Source organism: Trichoplax adhaerens, genomic scaffold, assembly GCF_000150275.1.
Source record: "Trichoplax adhaerens TRIADscaffold_3 genomic scaffold, whole genome shotgun sequence".
NCBI classification, from domain to species: domain Eukaryota; kingdom Metazoa; phylum Placozoa; class Uniplacotomia; order Trichoplacea; family Trichoplacidae; genus Trichoplax; species Trichoplax adhaerens.
Genome location: NW_002060945.1, coordinates 5,062,618 through 5,081,967, shown reverse-complemented (window position 1 = coordinate 5,081,967; position 19,350 = coordinate 5,062,618). Strand labels below are relative to the sequence as shown.

Here is a 19,350-nt window from a genome sequence, read left to right as displayed (position 1 = left end):
GCCACCTATTGGTAGCATTATATAATTATATAATTATTATCATTTTTAACTTCCAGAGAACAACCTCTATTCACCACTTCTGCTCATGTCTTCGAGATCGATCCAGAAACGAAAAAGTCATGGCTGCCTTCTTCCAAGCTAGCAGTACCAGTATCGTTTTATTGCGACCCAATGCGTAGTCATCACAGAATAATTTCCGTCGACGGTACCAAGGTATGCAGTATAAAAACATCAATGCTGTATCTACTATCACTTTGATAGTGCAGTATAGTAGATCGTCGATGCATCACTACTTGTACCTACATACGATATTTAAAAGTTAGCTTCGATACTCGTAATACAAGGACAATAATAATAAAATTCTTTCTTATAAATTAATCGGGCTTTATGCTGTATTTTGCGTAAAAGACATGTAGTTTCAGTACAACTTTTGGATTATACGATGTTGAGTGATATATTACATATAATAATAGCCATAGATAGCATAGGAGTATATTTGATCACTGCAGCTAAAGAATACCATGAACTAATCAACTGCTGATATAGTGTACTGTACTGTACTTGTAAAGTAGTAGGCTACTCGTATGTGCATATCTTAACATATAGATGTACGTGCATATTCTAGAGTAATATGCGTAATCCTTGGTTTCTCTGTTCGCTAATAATTATAATAAACGCTGATCGCAGACATAATATAACGCAAGCCTACAATAGCATTTAAGTATACGGTACTTGCTAAGGAATTGGGATTAGGACTATTGATCCTTTTATCGACAAGTAATTATAATTATCAGACATGCAGTCACGGAGCACTAAAAGAATGCAGTGAAGGCAGTGAACAGCAATATACAACCAAGCATCAGTTTTTTAACTTTTTGTTAATTGCTCTATTTGACCATGATCACGCAATCTAATAAAAGATATTTTCGGCTTCGCCTACGGTACCGTTATTATGGGGCGGAAGTATAAATAAAGTATTAGTACAGTACTGTGACCCATAGACTGTAGTTATAAAAACAAATACTGCTGGGTTTTGCCTTAATGCCTAAAGTGTAATTTTCTTCCCTTACTTATACAACATACACCTAGTTCAAACGTTCACTGTTAATTATAATTAGATACGAGTATGACGATAAAATCTAGTTGAAATGACTTTAATAGTCTGGATTTTACATGGTTGCTTGAGTTAAAGTAACAAAAGTTAAGTCGATACACTGCCTATTAACTAGTTTTCTTTATTACCAGGAAGTAAAAATAGTTATATTTTAATTGTTGGTGTTGTATACTAGCATGATTAGCAATTGTTTACTACAATTTTACTATTTCGCCGTTTCGTACAATCAGCCGTCATCTTTACTATTTAGGATTTGGACAGTCAGTTACTTAGCACTGAATCTGAGATTAAACGGCGATAGTCATTAATTTTTTGGTATCATTTTGATAGTATTGTACTAAATAATAGTCGCCTATGACAATAATTTTTTTATCAAACATAGAACAATGTTGTAAGAAGTAAAAATTCTTCATGCCGGATATTGAAATTACTTTGACAGAAACAACACTAAAAATTAATAGAGATTTACATAAGTATTAACAACACGATTACGATGATCTTACTTTGTTACAATACTGTACTCGTAAATCGACGCAATACAATGTAGACGCGTACATTACAATTATACGCGCGTTGTAATTTTCACAACTCATTTATAGACTACTTGGCAAATCAGAAAATTCAGTAGTTTAAAATATGATATAATTTTTACGTCAAAAAATTAACATTTGATCTTACTATAATAATCTTAGTTCCATATTGATACTGTAATAAAGATCTATCTTTACAACATGATTCAGCTAATTTCTTTCACTTAGCTTCATGCGTATTCTTATGTCCCATTCCGGCTCATGGGATGATATGCGAATCCGGTATACGGCTCATATGATGGTATACGAGTAGTCAATCAACTGGATAATTACGAATAATTGTAATTTGTTAGTTTCAATTGATTTGCATCATTGTGCTTAACTCAAAAAGTCGAAAAGTGCCCAACGCTCGATAACGTGAACGATAGTTACTTCACTAATCTATGCATACCAATCTTTCACAACAATTTCAAATTCACGCCTTTGTATTACGCCTATATGTACGAGATTATTTTACCGAATTTCTCTACGAATTAAATCTTTCCATTTCTAATGATTACTTTCTTTCTTTCATTTAGGTCATTGTAAATAGCAGTATAACACAGAATATGCATTTCATGAAAACATCGGCCAAATTTGGACAATGGTCAGATGCTAGAGCTAATACTGTCTATGGATTAGGATTCTCCTCCGAAAGCGATTTAAATAAGGTAAGTTAAAGAGGACAGTAGTAATTAAACGTTATGATAATTTAAGGTGTTTGTGTTGCAATTTTTGTAGAATTTATTATTTTTAAGTTCCTCAATCCCTGCACAATGCTTTACTAACTCCTAGAATGTATGAATTAGGGCACAGTTTCTAGCTTTATCAATACTATTGCTGCTAGTAGATCCTTTTACCTTCATCTAATATAGTATCACTTATAACTGTTTCTTCGCACTATCATTATTTCCATAGTTTATAAGATATACATTTATATAAAAGTATCATTATATTGTACATTAAATTTTTTAGTCATTTATTCATTTCTCTGTTAATGGATCTTAGATATATCTATTATAATATGGTCTTACTCGTCGGACGTAGTCAGTTTAAAGGGTATTTTAAAAAGTAACTGGTATATAGATTCAATTTGAACAAATTATTAGCTACGACCTATACCGCCCGAATCAGAAATTAAACTACTACATTTATGCATTACGAAGCCTACTTAAGATAATTTACAATGCATGGTTGTAGTACAATTATAGATCGTCAATAGAATAGGATAGAGATCTATCAATATTATCTAGCTCTCTGTTAATTATGAAACCTAGCATCCTTTTTCTATCATCATCAGAATACTATATCTTATATTTCATATGTTTAGTTTCTTGTGATCATGTTCTGTTTAAACAAAAAGACATACTTCGTAATGATTCTTTTTCAAAAATCTTTACATCCTTCGTTTTCGTACAAATAGCGATACATTAAGCTAAATATAACGAAAAGACGTCTAATCGTTTATATGATATTATTAACATGTCTTTATACTATACAGTATATTAAATCTGCCTAAATAATGTGATGTAACACAGACTACTATCGAAGGATGAAGATGTGAAGTGATTCATGTTTATTTTTTTCTCTTTGTATTACCAAACAAACAGACTTTAAGTATTTAAAGATACATATTTAATATACTTTATAGAGTCTTATTATGCGGGTTTGTACAAGTAATTATGTGCTATATGATTAAGTAATTATTACTAACGAAACAAAGTGACCATAAGGTAAATTTTGACAATAAGAATCAAGGAGATATACTTATATTGCGCTTCCTATCTTGGATGATAATTAGCGAAGTATAACCTTTCTCTGTTATATATTGTAATAATCATACACATAAAACATTGAAATATGGATATCGACACAATTGTGAGAGTACACTACTTATCTACTGATAATTACAGAAGATTATAAGTAATATAGAAATCTATCAGCTTTCCTTTTACATAACTTTATTCAAAATTTATAATATCCTTTGTAATGTTATAAATTATGATTATACATAATCTGGCAAAAAGAAAGATGGTATATATGTCTATATAAGAGTACTGTATGCATCATGAAAGCAGAAGATGAGTGGTTACATAATTGTTTATTTTTATAATTGAGAAGATGGCGTGATATGATACAATACATTTTCAATTAAACACCACGATGACGTGAATTTTCCTTTATTGCAATATGTTACCATCAATTTGGTTTAACTGCCTATTTGACAATGGTCTAGTAATAGTTTAAATTGAAACTATTTGCTATTCAAGATGTTAAAAAAGCTAATATTCGCGTACTGTAAATACTAAATTACTTATTGTTATAACAATTCCGTATCAGTTCTTGAGTACCAGGTATGTACGACCACGATGAATATTAATTTACGATATTGCACGCAGTATACTGTACAGTGTACACTGTATACTGTATGTACAGTGTACATATACACATATGTTATACGATAGTATTGTCATTATCGAAGGGTTTCTTAGTTATAAGATCAATTAAAGAAAAAACTCAATATAAGACTATATCTTAAATTGAGACCGGTTTAGTAAAAATTAACTTTGCAATTTTACATATATTTTAAAATAACTAAAATAATCAGACGACAGATTGCATCCCTAATCAGACTGTTTTTTCTACGATAAGGGCAGACTCCGATGATGCTGCGAGTTAGTATAGATAAAGATATTGTGTACTTTTGTGTCCATTTCTCCACTTTTTGATTTAGCCTTCCGTTGTTGATCTGTTTAATTTTATTACAGTACGTACATTACAGTAACTGTAATAACAATACATCCACGGTATACACGTAATACAACATAATGTATAACATTGTTTTATCATGTACTCGTAAATTTGATACTCCTAATTTTTTAACAATGTAGTTCGCCGAAAAATTTAACGAAATGACAGCCAGTATTACCGCTAAATCTCAGCAACAAAATTCGGGAACAGAGACTAATGGATATAACAAAGATTCAACTGAGAATAAAAAAGTAAGTTATCAAGAAAAAACGTTATGTAAATTCGGCTAATTGTAAAATTAAAATTTAAGTTGTTCAATGTACGATTTGTACTTTCTTATTTCACTATAATTATTTAGGTAAATTAAACCACTTTCAGTTGGTCACAGATATTTATATTGTGTTTATTGATACTGATGAAGAAGATATTTTAAGTAATTTAAACGAAGATCCCATTATTTTTTTGATAGGATCTTGCCAGTCCATTATTGGATAATTCCAAATTACAATGGTAAATACCTTCATAGGGATATAATATACATTATTTAGTCTCAATTCACTTGAAAAATAAGAAGCGCCGTAAAAATATCCTTTTTTACTCGAAGGAGATTGGATGGTGAAATATCAAATCTAAAAAGTAGGAATGAAGAACTATCGTCATTATTGCAAAATTACAGAGACGAGAATGAGCAATTAAAGATTAAAATTCAACTACTAGAAGAACAAAAGAATGCTTTAACAACTGAAGTATGCAAAAATTGTTTCCTTAAATTTCATTTTCTGTGAATTGATTTCTGTTATAAAATATTACTTTCATCATGATATTTATAATCAACTATCTTAAAAGTTAAACCAGAAAGATTTACGTAATAAGAAAATAACTACGCTAGAGGAACAACAACAAATTAATATTCAGGTTAAAATAATATCGAAATTGTATTAAAATTTTTGTTTTGTACGCGCATTTTAAGAATAAACGAATTAACTAATAGAGTTGATAATTTCCGGCCTGTAATAGACTATTGAAAGATTACAAAAAGAATTACAAGGACATGAAATCCTTGAAGAAGAGAATGAACGGCTAACGAGCCAATGTCAGGTAAATTTAGTGAACCAGAACTACAAAATATCGAGCATGAAATTTCTGAATCAAGGTACTAAATGCAATTTTACGAATGAATTTTCGTAGGATCTAATCAGAGAAAATAAGACGTTGAAAGAACAGATCAATTCTCTGCCTTCGGGTGTTGATGAAGAACTTTCGGATATGAAATTATTGCTGAAGTTAAAAACGCTACAGGTTACCTTAGGAAGTCGGATTGGCGAATTACAAAGCGTACACGCGGAAATATCTTCCTTATTAAATCCACAGGAATATAGCTGCTAGTTAAAATCTGTTCTTCATATTTTCGATTACAGTCGTTGCTATTTATACACCATGTTAAATTTTATTACACTGATAAAATTTATTCTAGTTACATTGCCTAAGGAGTTAAGTAATCATTTCACAACTGGAAATCTGTTATAGGTTGAAATTTTTTTCTATTCTTTAGTCCATAATTTAGCTAAAAACATTACTATTATTAATTAGCTTAGTTATTGACAGAATAATTCTTTATGCTAGTCTATGACAGTTTAGATTACCCTTAAACATCTATCGATGCTTGTATAGTAATGATTAATTAATCGAGATATCTGAGCTGAAAATGAACAAGGATGTTTGGAAGGCCTCGTTAATAAGTAAGAAAATCTTGTCAATTATAAATCTACTTGTACTTTCTTATTGATTAATTATTTACTATAGCTATATTTATCGTATTTCGATCGTGAAAGTACATAACCAAAATTATTGTAATAGTAGATTACTTCAATCCTCACCACGTTGAAATTAACTTAAGAATATGGTTCTATTTTTTGATAAAGATTTACTATATATATTCTATATGATGACTAATACAAATACTAACAATTGTATACGGCATGATTGCGCAGCATAACGAATTACGTTCATGAGTGTTAGTGATAGGACCTTACTATATTTACGAATGCATATGCGGTTGTAATTGATTTGTTATAATGTTCATATCTATAATATCAAGAGATACAAGGAGACATGGGCTATCACTTTTAGTACGAGAAAATTTAAGAAACTGTTAGCGTGTGATATGTCTTATCCTACCTTGGTTTTACTTAACGTACAGTGTAGTAATGTCAATAATTTTTTTCAATTTTATGCTATTTTATTGATGTAAATAAATGATTCCGCTATTATAGTTTCATTTTGGTATATATTTGTATATTGTTCGACAAGATTACTTTCTCACCCTTTCCTGTTAATATTTCAATTTATGCATGTATTTTCTATATACTATAAATTGTAACGACGTAATATTCGATATATGTGAAGAAAATATGATAGATTAAGCATTTGCACATATCATCAAATTGATGATAGAAGTGTAAAATTAGATAATAAAGATGGTTAGGCAAAGTACAGTAGTATTAATTAACAACTCATGCTATACCATCTCATGAATAGGTACTACTAATTGCCCAAAAGCCTTGATAATTCAGAATGAATATATCTGTAAATAACACTGTATGAAATAGTATCCAAAAAAGTCTAATCATAAATAATATCTACTAAAGATTTATAGATCAGTGTAAGATTAGAGCAAAATCGGTTCTCTAGTATATAATTCTTTGCAATGGTTAAATTTTACCAGACACAATCTTTTCGTGTTAAAGTAAAAGCATTTGGTGTAAACCTCCATACAAATTTTATCAGCTATTAATAAATTCTTACAGTTACGATAGTAATTGGCATTTTCAATATCCGCGATAAACTACAGTTGTGCAGATTGCTCATTTTTGTAATAATCAGACGAACATCTAATCTTATAAAATATAGTTTATTGAAAAAGAGCTTAGGCAATTAAATTAAATCTACACTTTTCGTTATCTGTTATAGCGTTTCTGTTTTGAAACAAATGTTGTATAAATACCTCTAGCCACTATACAAATAAAACCTTTAATTATTATTCCACTCATAAAACATCAATCTTTATTTAAGCTAATTTTATCATAACTGCTTCACGAAAGATCTTATGTAGCTTTAGGTAGTAGCGGGCCCTTTGGAAAGTAAATATCTAAATCAGAACTTTACCTCCTCTCAGAATGCTACATTTCTAATTAACTCACAGATACAGTGCGACTGTACGAACATTAGAGTCAACAGTATATACGGTTTTGCTGACGATGTCAATATAACATAACGGGCTTACAAGTGTGACCACTTTTCTGTCATCAATACAAAATTTGTAGCTTGTTGACTATAGCAGCTTGATAGCACCTTAAAATTGAGTCAACTTATACTTAAAAGTCGCCTTAGGCACTGACATCGTATCAGCGAAGGTTTTAGCTTCGTTCAAATTATTGTGATTTTATTTCTAGTATTATATAGAATTGCTTGCATAACCTTAGACAAGGTTACTTAGTAGAATAGTATAAAACATCTACATTTTTTACAGATACCGTAGATGCGCACCATTGACAAATAATAGATTCACCGTTGAGTAATAAATACCACAGAAGTGCTATTTTTAGTATCAACTGCCCTTGATATTTAAAAACAGCAATATAATACTATCACCGTTTCATATTTTACTATTATAACAATATTTAATAATTAATTCGTCTGTACATACGAAATTTATAATAAGTAATAGTTATCTAATTAATAAGCCTATCCAATTTCTTTTCTATTTGATCAGATCACTTAAGTTACTTTAAAATTACCTAAGGAATGGCATATTTTGCATTTTACTAATTTTTCTACTATCGAAATAATTATTTAATAACTTTCCAATGCATTTTAGAATTTTACACTTTACCTGATAAACATTTATATGTACTATAACTTAATAGGTAACGGTGGCGATTTATCCTAAAAACAATTTTATGGAAATTCTACTGACAAGGCAGCACTAACAACTTAGGTACGCGATAAAAAGGACACAAAATACAATACAGATAAAATTTATGATGATATGAGCTATTTTGAGTTAAGTATCAAAAACAGGGAATAATCATGAATCGAGTATAAAGTTTTACCTATGGTAACATGACTCATTTATCAATACCATCTAGGCCGGCATATTACAAACGGTAACTCGGAGTTTAAATATCGTTAGCTAGAATAATAAAAGGGCTGCTGATGTTCCTTTAAGTTTTATATAGCACACATCAGAGTACCTAAGTTGTGTTGGCAAATGTTTACCTCACAGCATAAATCTACAAATTTTACTTCGGTTGAAGAAACGTGAAGATAAAACAGATATTTTCTATACGAGCTTTTTGGTATTTACATAATAAAGCAGGAATTATACAAAAAATTTACAAATTTCAATTTCCAATGAAACCGAATTTTAAATGTAGATTATAGTGTATACTCGTAACTTTACTCTTGAAATAATTCATCAAGAAATTGTATCATCTCCGAACAATCCTGGGAATTATCAAGTAATGGTATGTCAGACTGTTGAGGTGTCGGACTAGAATTCTGACTGAATACCATCGCTCGATTGTTGAGCCCATGAGAGTTATTGGATGTTTCTTTAGATTGGCTCATTATAGAATGGTCAAATCCAGATTGCCGACATTCAGCACCGTCTGCAGATGGTGAGCATTGTTGTGAAGGATATCTTTGAGTCTTTAAGCGAGGATACCTATTTGCCTCCATACGTTTGCTTTGGTTTACTGTCTGAGTAGCAAAGTTGACTTGGTTATGTTTCTTCCACAATTGTGATTTAGTGTCTGGGCCTTCAAAATTTCTATCGCAATCAGCATTCCACTGTGAACTTAAGTGCACGTTATTACTATCAACGCCATCGGTTATTCCATGAAAACTATTGTCATTTAAAATATTCGCATTTCTACTTCCTACAGTACAATTTGAAGCGAACTTCGAACTACCATTTCGATTTTCTTGTTGTATTTTCATTGGTTCCACGTAATTTCCTAATTGTTGAATCAATGGAGAAGTATGTAAAGGCGAATTCTGAGTTAGGGATTGCCGTTGCATATTCATTGAGGACTTACTGCTATTATTATTAAATATACGCATTTGATTATTCGATTCTCGTAGATTAACCATATCTCGAATATATTCATCACGATTAGGCACAAATACATGGCGTGTTTGACAATTTGAATAGGTTGAAGTCATCTGTGATGGTGTTATGCTCGATAAAGGCATGGATGTGTCTGCAATAGTTGCAGGGTATGGGTTATTAAGAATATCTGAGTTACGATATCTTTTATTATCTGAATTTGGAAAGGATGGACCATTCCGGTTGACAGCCTCACGCTGAATATTCGAATTTCCAAATTTGTAGACATCCGGATTTACTTTGGTATAATTGGCCAAACCTTGCGAAGTTGTTGGTGACGTCTCTTGGCTGTCTAAATCCAAAGTTGTTGTTTCAGTACTTGCCACTCTATACACAAATTGTAATAATCATACAATAAATTAATTTCCGGACAAACTTAAAATGAGGCGACATATGCAACCTTCATTAATACAATGCTTACTTATTCAATTGATGGTCACAGACGATATATTCAACTTGTCCTGAGCACGGATTTAAGAAACTGTAACACGTATTGTGCAGCCATATCCAATTATTATTAACGGTACGAAATCTGTAATTGATGCGAAGTTTCTGATTTTTCATTGTCAGCACTGCAGAGATGAGTAGAAAATGGAAGTATTTATTAATAGTTAAAAATAAAATTTCGCTATAGTTGTAGGTACGCATACTATGTTTTGATATCTGCTGACCTTGTTTAAAACTTTCTTCTAGCAATTCTCGGTCACTAGGGTGACAATAATTTACGATGTTTTTACCTAGTAGATCTTTCGGTAGAAATCCTGTCACCGATGTAATTCTAAAGATTATCACGTATTTACATTTTTATTAATAATACAGATAAAAGGTGTATATCTAAATCTTCATTAATAGTACTAAAAGTTACAATTGTGATTTTCTATTACCTTTGATCAATAAAAGTGAAAGTACCATTAATATCATGCCTTGAAACAAAAGTTGTGCCTTCTTCATCTGCAACCGTAGGGGCAGTCGCAAGCAGTAGCTTACCAATTGCTACCAAGCAAGTTCCAATACCGTTTTCGCTCCCAAAGCTAGAAAAAGAACTTTCTGATGAGTCATCATCTGTAATTCCAGTTGGTGGCCAGGATCGTATATATCCTGATTGAGTGATTGAAATGAAACCAAATGTAACAATTATAAGCTATATCGCTATTCCATAAGCATTAACAAGTATTTAACCTGCACAATGGACAACTTTGTATCTAGTTGTAACACCATTCGGATTGGTACTTGAAAATTGATCCTCTTCATATTCGACGTCGTAGTTATCGCTACCGTACCGCATTCTACATATGAAAGACTTACGAGCGCCTGAATCAGATCTATTTAAGATACTGTCGTCTCCTGTCGATTTTAAATTTTTGACATGTTAAATAATGCTTTCTTAAAAAATCCGGAGAGAAAAGTTAAGAAATAAAGTCAAACTATACTATTACCTTGATTATTACAATCCTTTCGCATTTTGTAATCTAAATAGATAATAGTACAAAGGAATTCACTTAAAAATATCAGTTAAACCGGGTTGATATACAGCGCAATGATGCTTATTATTTCTTATGTGCCGCATGAAATGGCTATAAAGAATACAAGTACAGTAATCAGATTTACCAACTAGAGCTAACTTATTGCTTAATTACATGGCAACAATTGAAGTTAAGCTAAATTCTAGACTACATTAAATAGAAAATACCGTTTGTTAATTGAGAAACTTCGTTATCCGATAGCTGCTCCCTTATCTTAGAAGTATCTTCTGGGTGAGCGAGCTCATACAGTGACCTACCGGTCCAATCATCCTATATTATTTAAAGAAATTATTTTTAATCAATGTAGTTATTCTCATTTTATTGAATATGATTATAAAGTTTGAAGTGATAAATAAATCAAGTTATAAATTTTCTAAACGAGCAAGGACAACCATTATTTTATTATAATATAAAGCATAAATTTATCTAATGAGAATTACATAAATTATTTTAGACTTGTTAGTGTCATCGATTATCTCTATCAATTAACCTGTGATAACTTTAAAACATTTGATATAGCGTCTGAAACATATAAAAGGGATCCGTTATCGCAGGAAACTACAAATAAAAATCCATCTGCAGCCTGTAACAATAACAAATTAATTGGTATTAAAAAACGATGTATTACTAAAATACGTATACATTGTTACAATACCAGCAAATATCGTTACAGTACCTCTAAAATTAGCTGTTTAATTTCCTGATCAGATAAAAATGACGATCTGCACACAGCTCTTGATTCCACTACAATTGCAATGAAAATTTTTATATAACCTCTTCAATTGACACTTGCAAACAATCCGTCGCTAATACTACAAAAATAAAGATGACGCGTTAAATTTAATTATCATTAATAAATTTACTTTCTTCCTTTCTTAGTGATTTCATATGGGATACAGCCATTTTTAGTATAGTTAACTTGTCAGGTCGCCTAGGTAGGCTGCCACAATTAGGCAGCATATTAGATAATTCAGCAACATATGCGTTCATCTTATTTCGCCTGCGTTTTTCGATTTCGCTATGATTTTCTCTAGCGCACTTATCCTTGATGCTTGTATGATCGTCTTCATTACGATCTTCTGGCTCTCTACAGATTACATAACAAAAATATGCGTATTTAGCTGACATTAACTACGTATTTTACACGTATTTGCATTTGTGTTCTATTACTCATTGAATCAGGGACATGTATATCACGACACGTACAAGCTTAAACATATTGTATTGTTCTTTGAAAGAAGCTAGCTGGAGATACAATACATACGCATAGAAAATTCGACTAGATATCTGATAATAATTAAATACCCGTAAACGACAACCAATATAATAAAACTATTTTACTTATTTAGTATTTAATCTAAATCAAGGTAACAGAACACTATCCAGTGCTTTTAATTTTGATTAATTAAGTATCTATCAGTACAGTAATATAAAATTCCCCCAAATTTAAAAAGACAAGCGCAAGTGAACATCGAAATCGTATTGCACTTTTTAGCATCCATCAACAGATAATTATTTACCAATCATCATCACTTATTGTACTATCAATTTTATCATCATTAACACATGAATAAATTATCACAATCGACAGAACCATTATTACTTTTCATAGCCATCTAACCTTACGACATAATAACATCATCTTATTTCTGATTTAGTTAGAAAGAACAATTTACAGTAAGATGTATAACTAGTTTGCAATCAATTTATTTTTAGCGGAATAAGAAAGCAGAGATTTTCGCCAGAAAAGAGCATTAACGTACGTATGCACATCCTACGTAAGTATCCACTCTTTATCTACCTCATATTAATTCAAGGTAAAAGTACTTATCTTCAGTACAATTCCTTGTCGACACTTATCATAAATTTGTTGATAGAAAACAATAACAAAAGCAGTTTTAATAAAACTTTTAACGAGGAAAATAAGCAAATAAATGTTATAGTTGTACTTTCTTAAACACTCCTATTCATATATCCATCGGAAATAAATATTTAGCCATTATCCCAGTGATCTAATATTATTTTGCCTTAGAATTTATTTGGATTTTGCATAAAGAATGACTTTTACGTATTGAGTTTATTCCTTTCTTTAAACCACAAAAAGACTTGATATTTTTAATTAAGTGATCATTAGTTTTTGTTAAAACTTATATTTAATAAGAATATCATGTTTAAAATTTAGGACTAAAGGAAAAGTATCATATACGTATGTAGTAAATCGATCGACTATAGGGTAATTGCTGCTTAGACGAACTCACTCTAGTCAAATCCTTATCGATTAATTATACTTATTAATTAATATTTGATGCCTCTACTTAGATTTCTACGGACATATCCTTAACTATTACTTATTACTCGTACCTACAGTAAGTATTCTGCCTACTTATAAATTGCTAGATCTAGGAAATAATGATTCGTCGAGAAATTATACCAAATAGTTGAATGCAAGGTATAAGAATTTAGCTATCGTTGTGAAGTGGTTGTCTCAAGAGCAGTTGTCCCTAGTAAGTCTGGATACCAAAATCGATCATAATTCGTCAGTTTACTTAGTCCATTCGAAAAAAGACTATTTATTAACTACTTAAGTATCGTTAGAATGAAGTCATAGACTAAGTCTTAATAAGGCTATTTTATATCGATAGAGGGAAGTGCTGTTAAACTGTATAAATTCATTCAAACAACGGAGAATAATTATAAAAGAAATTACGTGATATCAGACTTCGATGAGATAGTAATTGTTTTCAGCCGATTTGGCAATTGCAAATTGACGCTTAGGATAAACAATGCGTTGGGAATCAATAAGACATATTTAAAATTAATCAAGCACTTCTTCTACTTCGTTATAACCGTTTCTTGAAAGGGTTATAAGTATCCAGGAAATACCGTAAATTAACGTCAGTATTCACAGATAATAATCTCTTATAAATTACGCTTCGAATATAGTTCATGTCTTCTTTGAAATTGGACAACTTTTAAAATAAATTTTAAATTTTATTTTATACTTATGGTTTAGATCGTGCATTGAGAGACTCCCAAGTTTCAAGTAAATTAAGTGTCTTTAACGATATTTTACGGAATTAATATCTAATACTAACACTTTTAAGATCTAATAAATATTTACCAGCTTAAATCAATTATCTGGCAATTTCATTAGTTAGTCCAAATGAAAAGAGATAAGATGCTTATGTACATGAGCGTACAACTTATCTGTATGCATGGAAACTAACCGTAAATTGAAATTGTATGCCTAACCGAACAGAACTTCAGACATATACATATACGCATTTTCACGTCTATTATAAGCGCCATAGTTTTAATAATATAATTCCCATCAATATTCGATCATTAAAAATGATGTAAATATTAGTAGAAAGAATAAATTAATTTTCATTATTTAAGGTTGAAACTAGGTTTTTAGCAGCCATTGCTGGAAGTTATGATAATGTGCTTAGTTTAAGTCAGGACCAGCTACGACATGCCAAACACCCCAAATGGATAATATCATACTGGACACCGAATATACAGTGTATGAATGAGAAAATTTTCAAATAAAATAATAATAAAGGAATACAGTTTATAGAAAAAGCTGCCTGTTTATTGTACAGTACAACATTTATACGTACGCCTATAAATATAAATAATATATAAAAGGTATTTTGCATTCAATAAATTTAATCTTAGGTCAGTTACTGTGATTTGTGTCTCGATTTATCGTTCTCTACATATGAGCATACCGATGAGCAGTACACATCAGTTCCTATTCGTAAGATAATTTTGTATCTATAATCGGGCCCAATTATACGATACGATGCCTGTACGTCAGCGAATTTTTCACTAAGAATGAATGCATCCATGTTCATTAAAAACTTCTAAGTGAGCCTAAATTAAAGTAATATTTATGACTGCTGGAAAGATTCAATATTAACAATGCAATCAGAATTGAGAAGCGATTATGTTGAAAAACAATAAACCGTCGCCTTCAAGGCTAGACATAAAGGAGATTGAATGTGGGGATGAATACAGAAACCGTCAATATTATTTCGGTACCAATTTTATATCTGGTATCAATAAATGAAATCATTCATAAAGGTCATATAATTGGCCGTTATACTATATATCAGTTCTGACATCTGTCCTTCAACAAATGTGAATAACGACTTAAAGAAGATTTTATTAAAATAGATAATCGGTAAATTATACACACAGTCTGCCTCTACCTATACTAAACAAGCAAGATCCCGTTAGCCAAACGAACGTACCGGGTACGCCAATACGAACTGTATACGTATATATTTGTCAAAGTTTTCTAATGGTATTACTGTATAAACATATTTCTACAACGAGACTAGAGGATATACCATGCATTTCAAACCAATTTTTAATAAATTTACTTAATCATTTACCCGGATGTTGATAATTTATCATGCTAAAAATTTAAGGTCATTATGATATAACAATTCCAAAAATGATATCTCATTTTGTTGTATTTGATAAATAAAATATTGAAAATCTCAGCGATGCACCAGGAAGATAAACAGTAATATGGGCAATATAGAATGTACTGTACAGTATATTATTGCGGCCACAACAACCCAATATAAGTGATTGCCTCTATTAAATATTTCAAATAATGTACTTGAATCTAAAAATTTACCCATTACGTTTCTTAATCGCAAGCGAAAAACTATTGTAAGACTTTTTTAACTCTATCGATTCATTCCATCAATAATAATCAATTGATTAGAAGTGGATAAGTAATGTGAAAAGTACCAGAAGTTTAAAAAATTGGATATATAGTACTCCACCAAGTAGGCGTATAACTGCTCTCACCACAGTTTTTATAACTAATTCATATGAGGCCACTTTTATGCACAAGTACATTTAATTAATCAAGTGCATTGCCTCTTAATGATGGTACTGTAATAGTAGGGATTTAGTAAGTTAAATTTTGGCTAACTTACAAAATACAGTATGGTAAACTGTACGTGTGCACCATATAATATACAGTATGTGCAGGCACGTATTATATAGAAATAAGATAATTTTGTGATTACATCTCGAACATTCTTTCCGTTGAGTATTTCAATTTTCAATTACAGCTATATCAATGTCTTGAATACTAGAAGTAGAAATTGTATTTCTTATCGCAGTGCAATCAGTGAGCTGTGTAGTATTATAATTATGCTCACATGGAATGGGCACATTTGGTAAAGGTAACTGTGTTTATCTACAATAATGCCGAAAGTTGATGTATAATACAGTACAGCAATACTAATAGCTATAATTCTTACTATAGAAATATTCTTTTCCTTTTAACATTTTTATTCGTGCTAAATCATTTAGTAGTCAACACTAGCAGACCTAGTACTGTTAATTATGAAACAGACATGGTGATAGATTAAAGACCATGGCACGCACAGCTATCTCCTAACTTACCCCTTAAGTCGACTCGTTTGCTTTCTTTTCCTTAATTTGCCGTCGGTTGGCGTCGCTTTATTCGTATTGTCCTTATTTGCTTTATAGCGATAACAAAAAAGAAGGAAGGCGCTATATTATTTTTAGCAATACTAAAGTATCATTAATTTCATAAACTAATGAAAAACTAAAAAAACTTATCAAATCGCAATTTTAATAATTAGTCGTGCAATTTTGTAAAGCAAATAAACTCACTACAAGAACTACACGATATGATGTATGATTGTGCCGTAATATCTGAATGGAATCAGAAGCTTCTATTTTCTACCGCATTTTACTAGTTTACTGTCAGTGAGAATAGCAAACGCAGCTGTAATGGCAAACTTCAGCAATCACTATTAGAATTATTTATTAGTCAAGTTATTAAGTGATCATGAATCATTCATTGGTCTAGTTATTAAGTGATCATGGTACTAAAAAGTTTGCTGTACCATAGATTACTCAAGGTCTTCTTTCAATTAGTAGTCTATAACTGCACGTATCTATGCATGTAAAACATTTATAATTCGCGACTAATTCAGAAGTATACGTGTGTTAACCTACGATCACATAAAGTTGCTAGAGTAGTTACTATTTACTCTATTACTGCACTATGGGTTACTGTTTCTTCTAGCAAGCTACACTCCTATCTATAGTATTACCCTTTCATCGATATATTTGATAATTGACAAAATCTGATCAGTGTTAACTAGAACGGCAATAATCTAACATTTGCTGAATTTCAGCAACGTGCCATACGATGTATATGATACTGTATGATTCAATTTCTCAATCATATGGTAACCTAAAACTTCTACCATTACATCATTTTATGAAAAAAGCACCAGTCTATGCCTGATTTGGCTTACTCATTTTACTATACATCATTAGCTGTATTCTACTGTTATACAGTATAAGAAATATGTAACTACTACTTGAATATTCTTGTTCAATCATGAACGATCAGTCGTACTGTCAAGGTAAAGCTAGTAGGTGGGTTTAGCTTAAATTATTCCGTTTAGTTAACGATAAAGTACGATATTTGGATTATTAGCAGTAAAAGCATGTATCAATAAGTTGATATTATAGATGGAGTTATAATATTAAGATTAAGATTAGTATTATTTTGCAATTTATAAAGAGTCAAATCTTCTTATATGATTTAAGTGATTAGAGTAGAGGCATTTAGCAATTAGAATTAATTATAGTCCATTGGAGTACAAATATACCTTAATAAAAATAACAGTAAAAAAATTAGTTGTCATTACCAGTAGTTTTAATGTCCTTTTTTAAATTATTTATGATGTCGTCGATTGCTAAAAATGAACTGTTGGTAATCCATGATCCATTGATCAACCAATGTATCATGTTGAAGTCTACGATCAGCCATCTATGATGAGGTGAATGAAATTGAATTTTTCTAGGTCGAACGTACACTGTACAAGTCCAGTAGTGATGCAACTGACGATGGAGTAGGTATACATTACTATCGAGATGTGTCAATATGCTGCAATGGTGGGTTAATTATAGCGAATCGATAAATGTTGCCTTCAAATATGGATATGTACTGTAGAAGTAAATAGGGTAATTCAAGTAGAGTAGAAATCGACGAGTTTGGCTGCTGTACTGTACAGTGTTAATTTAAAGTTGATATCTACCGAATGATTGCATGGACTTTTATTCTATTATCGCTACTGTAATCAACAAACTTTAGCTATCAAGGAGAGAGAAAAAAATGAAAATCCGCAATAAGATACACAAGCATCCTTGTCTATCAAAATTGGCTATATCTAATATTAACTTATGCAGTAAAGTACTAACCAGGCATCCTCAGATCGATGGCACCCCAATGGATAATATCAAATTTTTCTCCGACCAATAATCAAAAGTTGTGGTTTTAGTTTTAGCCGTAGCGGGTACACTGTCCACTGTCCAGTAATCTGGAGTAATTTTCCTTCTTTGGCCTTTCATTTTATACTCTTTTACCTTCCAGTACTGTACCGTACCGTACACTTATGTAAGGTGTAGTTGGATTACTAAATTCAACGATGAATTTCGTAGTCTATGGTCGGAACTTTCGTCTTCAGGTCTGCAGTACACTCTACAGTACTCAGTACTAATACTGTACAGTACATACTGTATTAGTCTTAGAAGTACTGTACACTGGCGTACTGTAAACTGTACACGAACAACTGCAATAATATGTCTTTCTACTTTCTACTTATAGAATGAGACGAGAGAGAGATGTTTCACAGAAGAGAACTTTATTACTCTAAGTCCGTCAGGTACAAGGTAGAGAGAGATTGCTACAGAGACATAGTGTACTCTACAGTACTAGGATCAAAGCTAACGGAGTGGCGTCTCACTTTTGAGCAATGCAGTATGGGCTTTCCATGTTTTTATTGCAGTATTGTATTGAGTATTTTATTTCAGCAAAATATCTAATACAAACTATCAGTCACTGATACATGCATAGTCAGTCTAACCATTTTATAACTAGTCTATACCAGGGACTCCTCAACTACCCCCTGCTTCATAAAATTAAGCTTCACGCTGAAAAAAAAGCCAACTTTTGTGAAGCCTAGGGTGGTTGAGGAGTCCCTGCCAAGGGGTCAGTTCATGAAATATCCTCAAATCGGGAACTCTTCGAAGAAAAAAAGGCGTTTTTTTCCGATCTCCACATTACGTACAGTGTACTGTACCTCTATGGCAGTACATTACAGTACACAGTCTGTACTCTACAGTATACACTGTACAGTGTACATACTG

The 19,350-nt window shown here is 31.3% G+C and overlaps 2 protein-coding genes across 2 annotated transcripts; one reads left to right on the top strand and one right to left on the bottom strand.

Moving 5' to 3' along the window:
• Positions 1-57: 57 nt before the first annotated feature.
• On the top strand, positions 58-2,363 carry TRIADDRAFT_22944 (uncharacterized protein; the record flags this gene model as incomplete). Its single annotated transcript, XM_002111009.1, has 2 exons — positions 58-213; positions 2,223-2,363. Coding segments are annotated over 2 exons (297 nt in total), but the record flags the coding sequence as incomplete, so codon positions are not given.
• Positions 2,364-10,045: 7,682 nt separating this feature from the next.
• Positions 10,046-12,213, bottom strand: TRIADDRAFT_14211 (uncharacterized protein; the record flags this gene model as incomplete). The annotated part of the gene is made up of 8 exons (XM_002110468.1): positions 10,046-10,176; positions 10,276-10,382; positions 10,489-10,702; positions 10,784-10,938; positions 11,279-11,397; positions 11,618-11,710; positions 11,804-11,871; positions 11,991-12,213. Coding segments are annotated over 8 exons (1,110 nt in total), but the record flags the coding sequence as incomplete, so codon positions are not given.
• Positions 12,214-19,350: the final 7,137 nt, after the last annotated feature.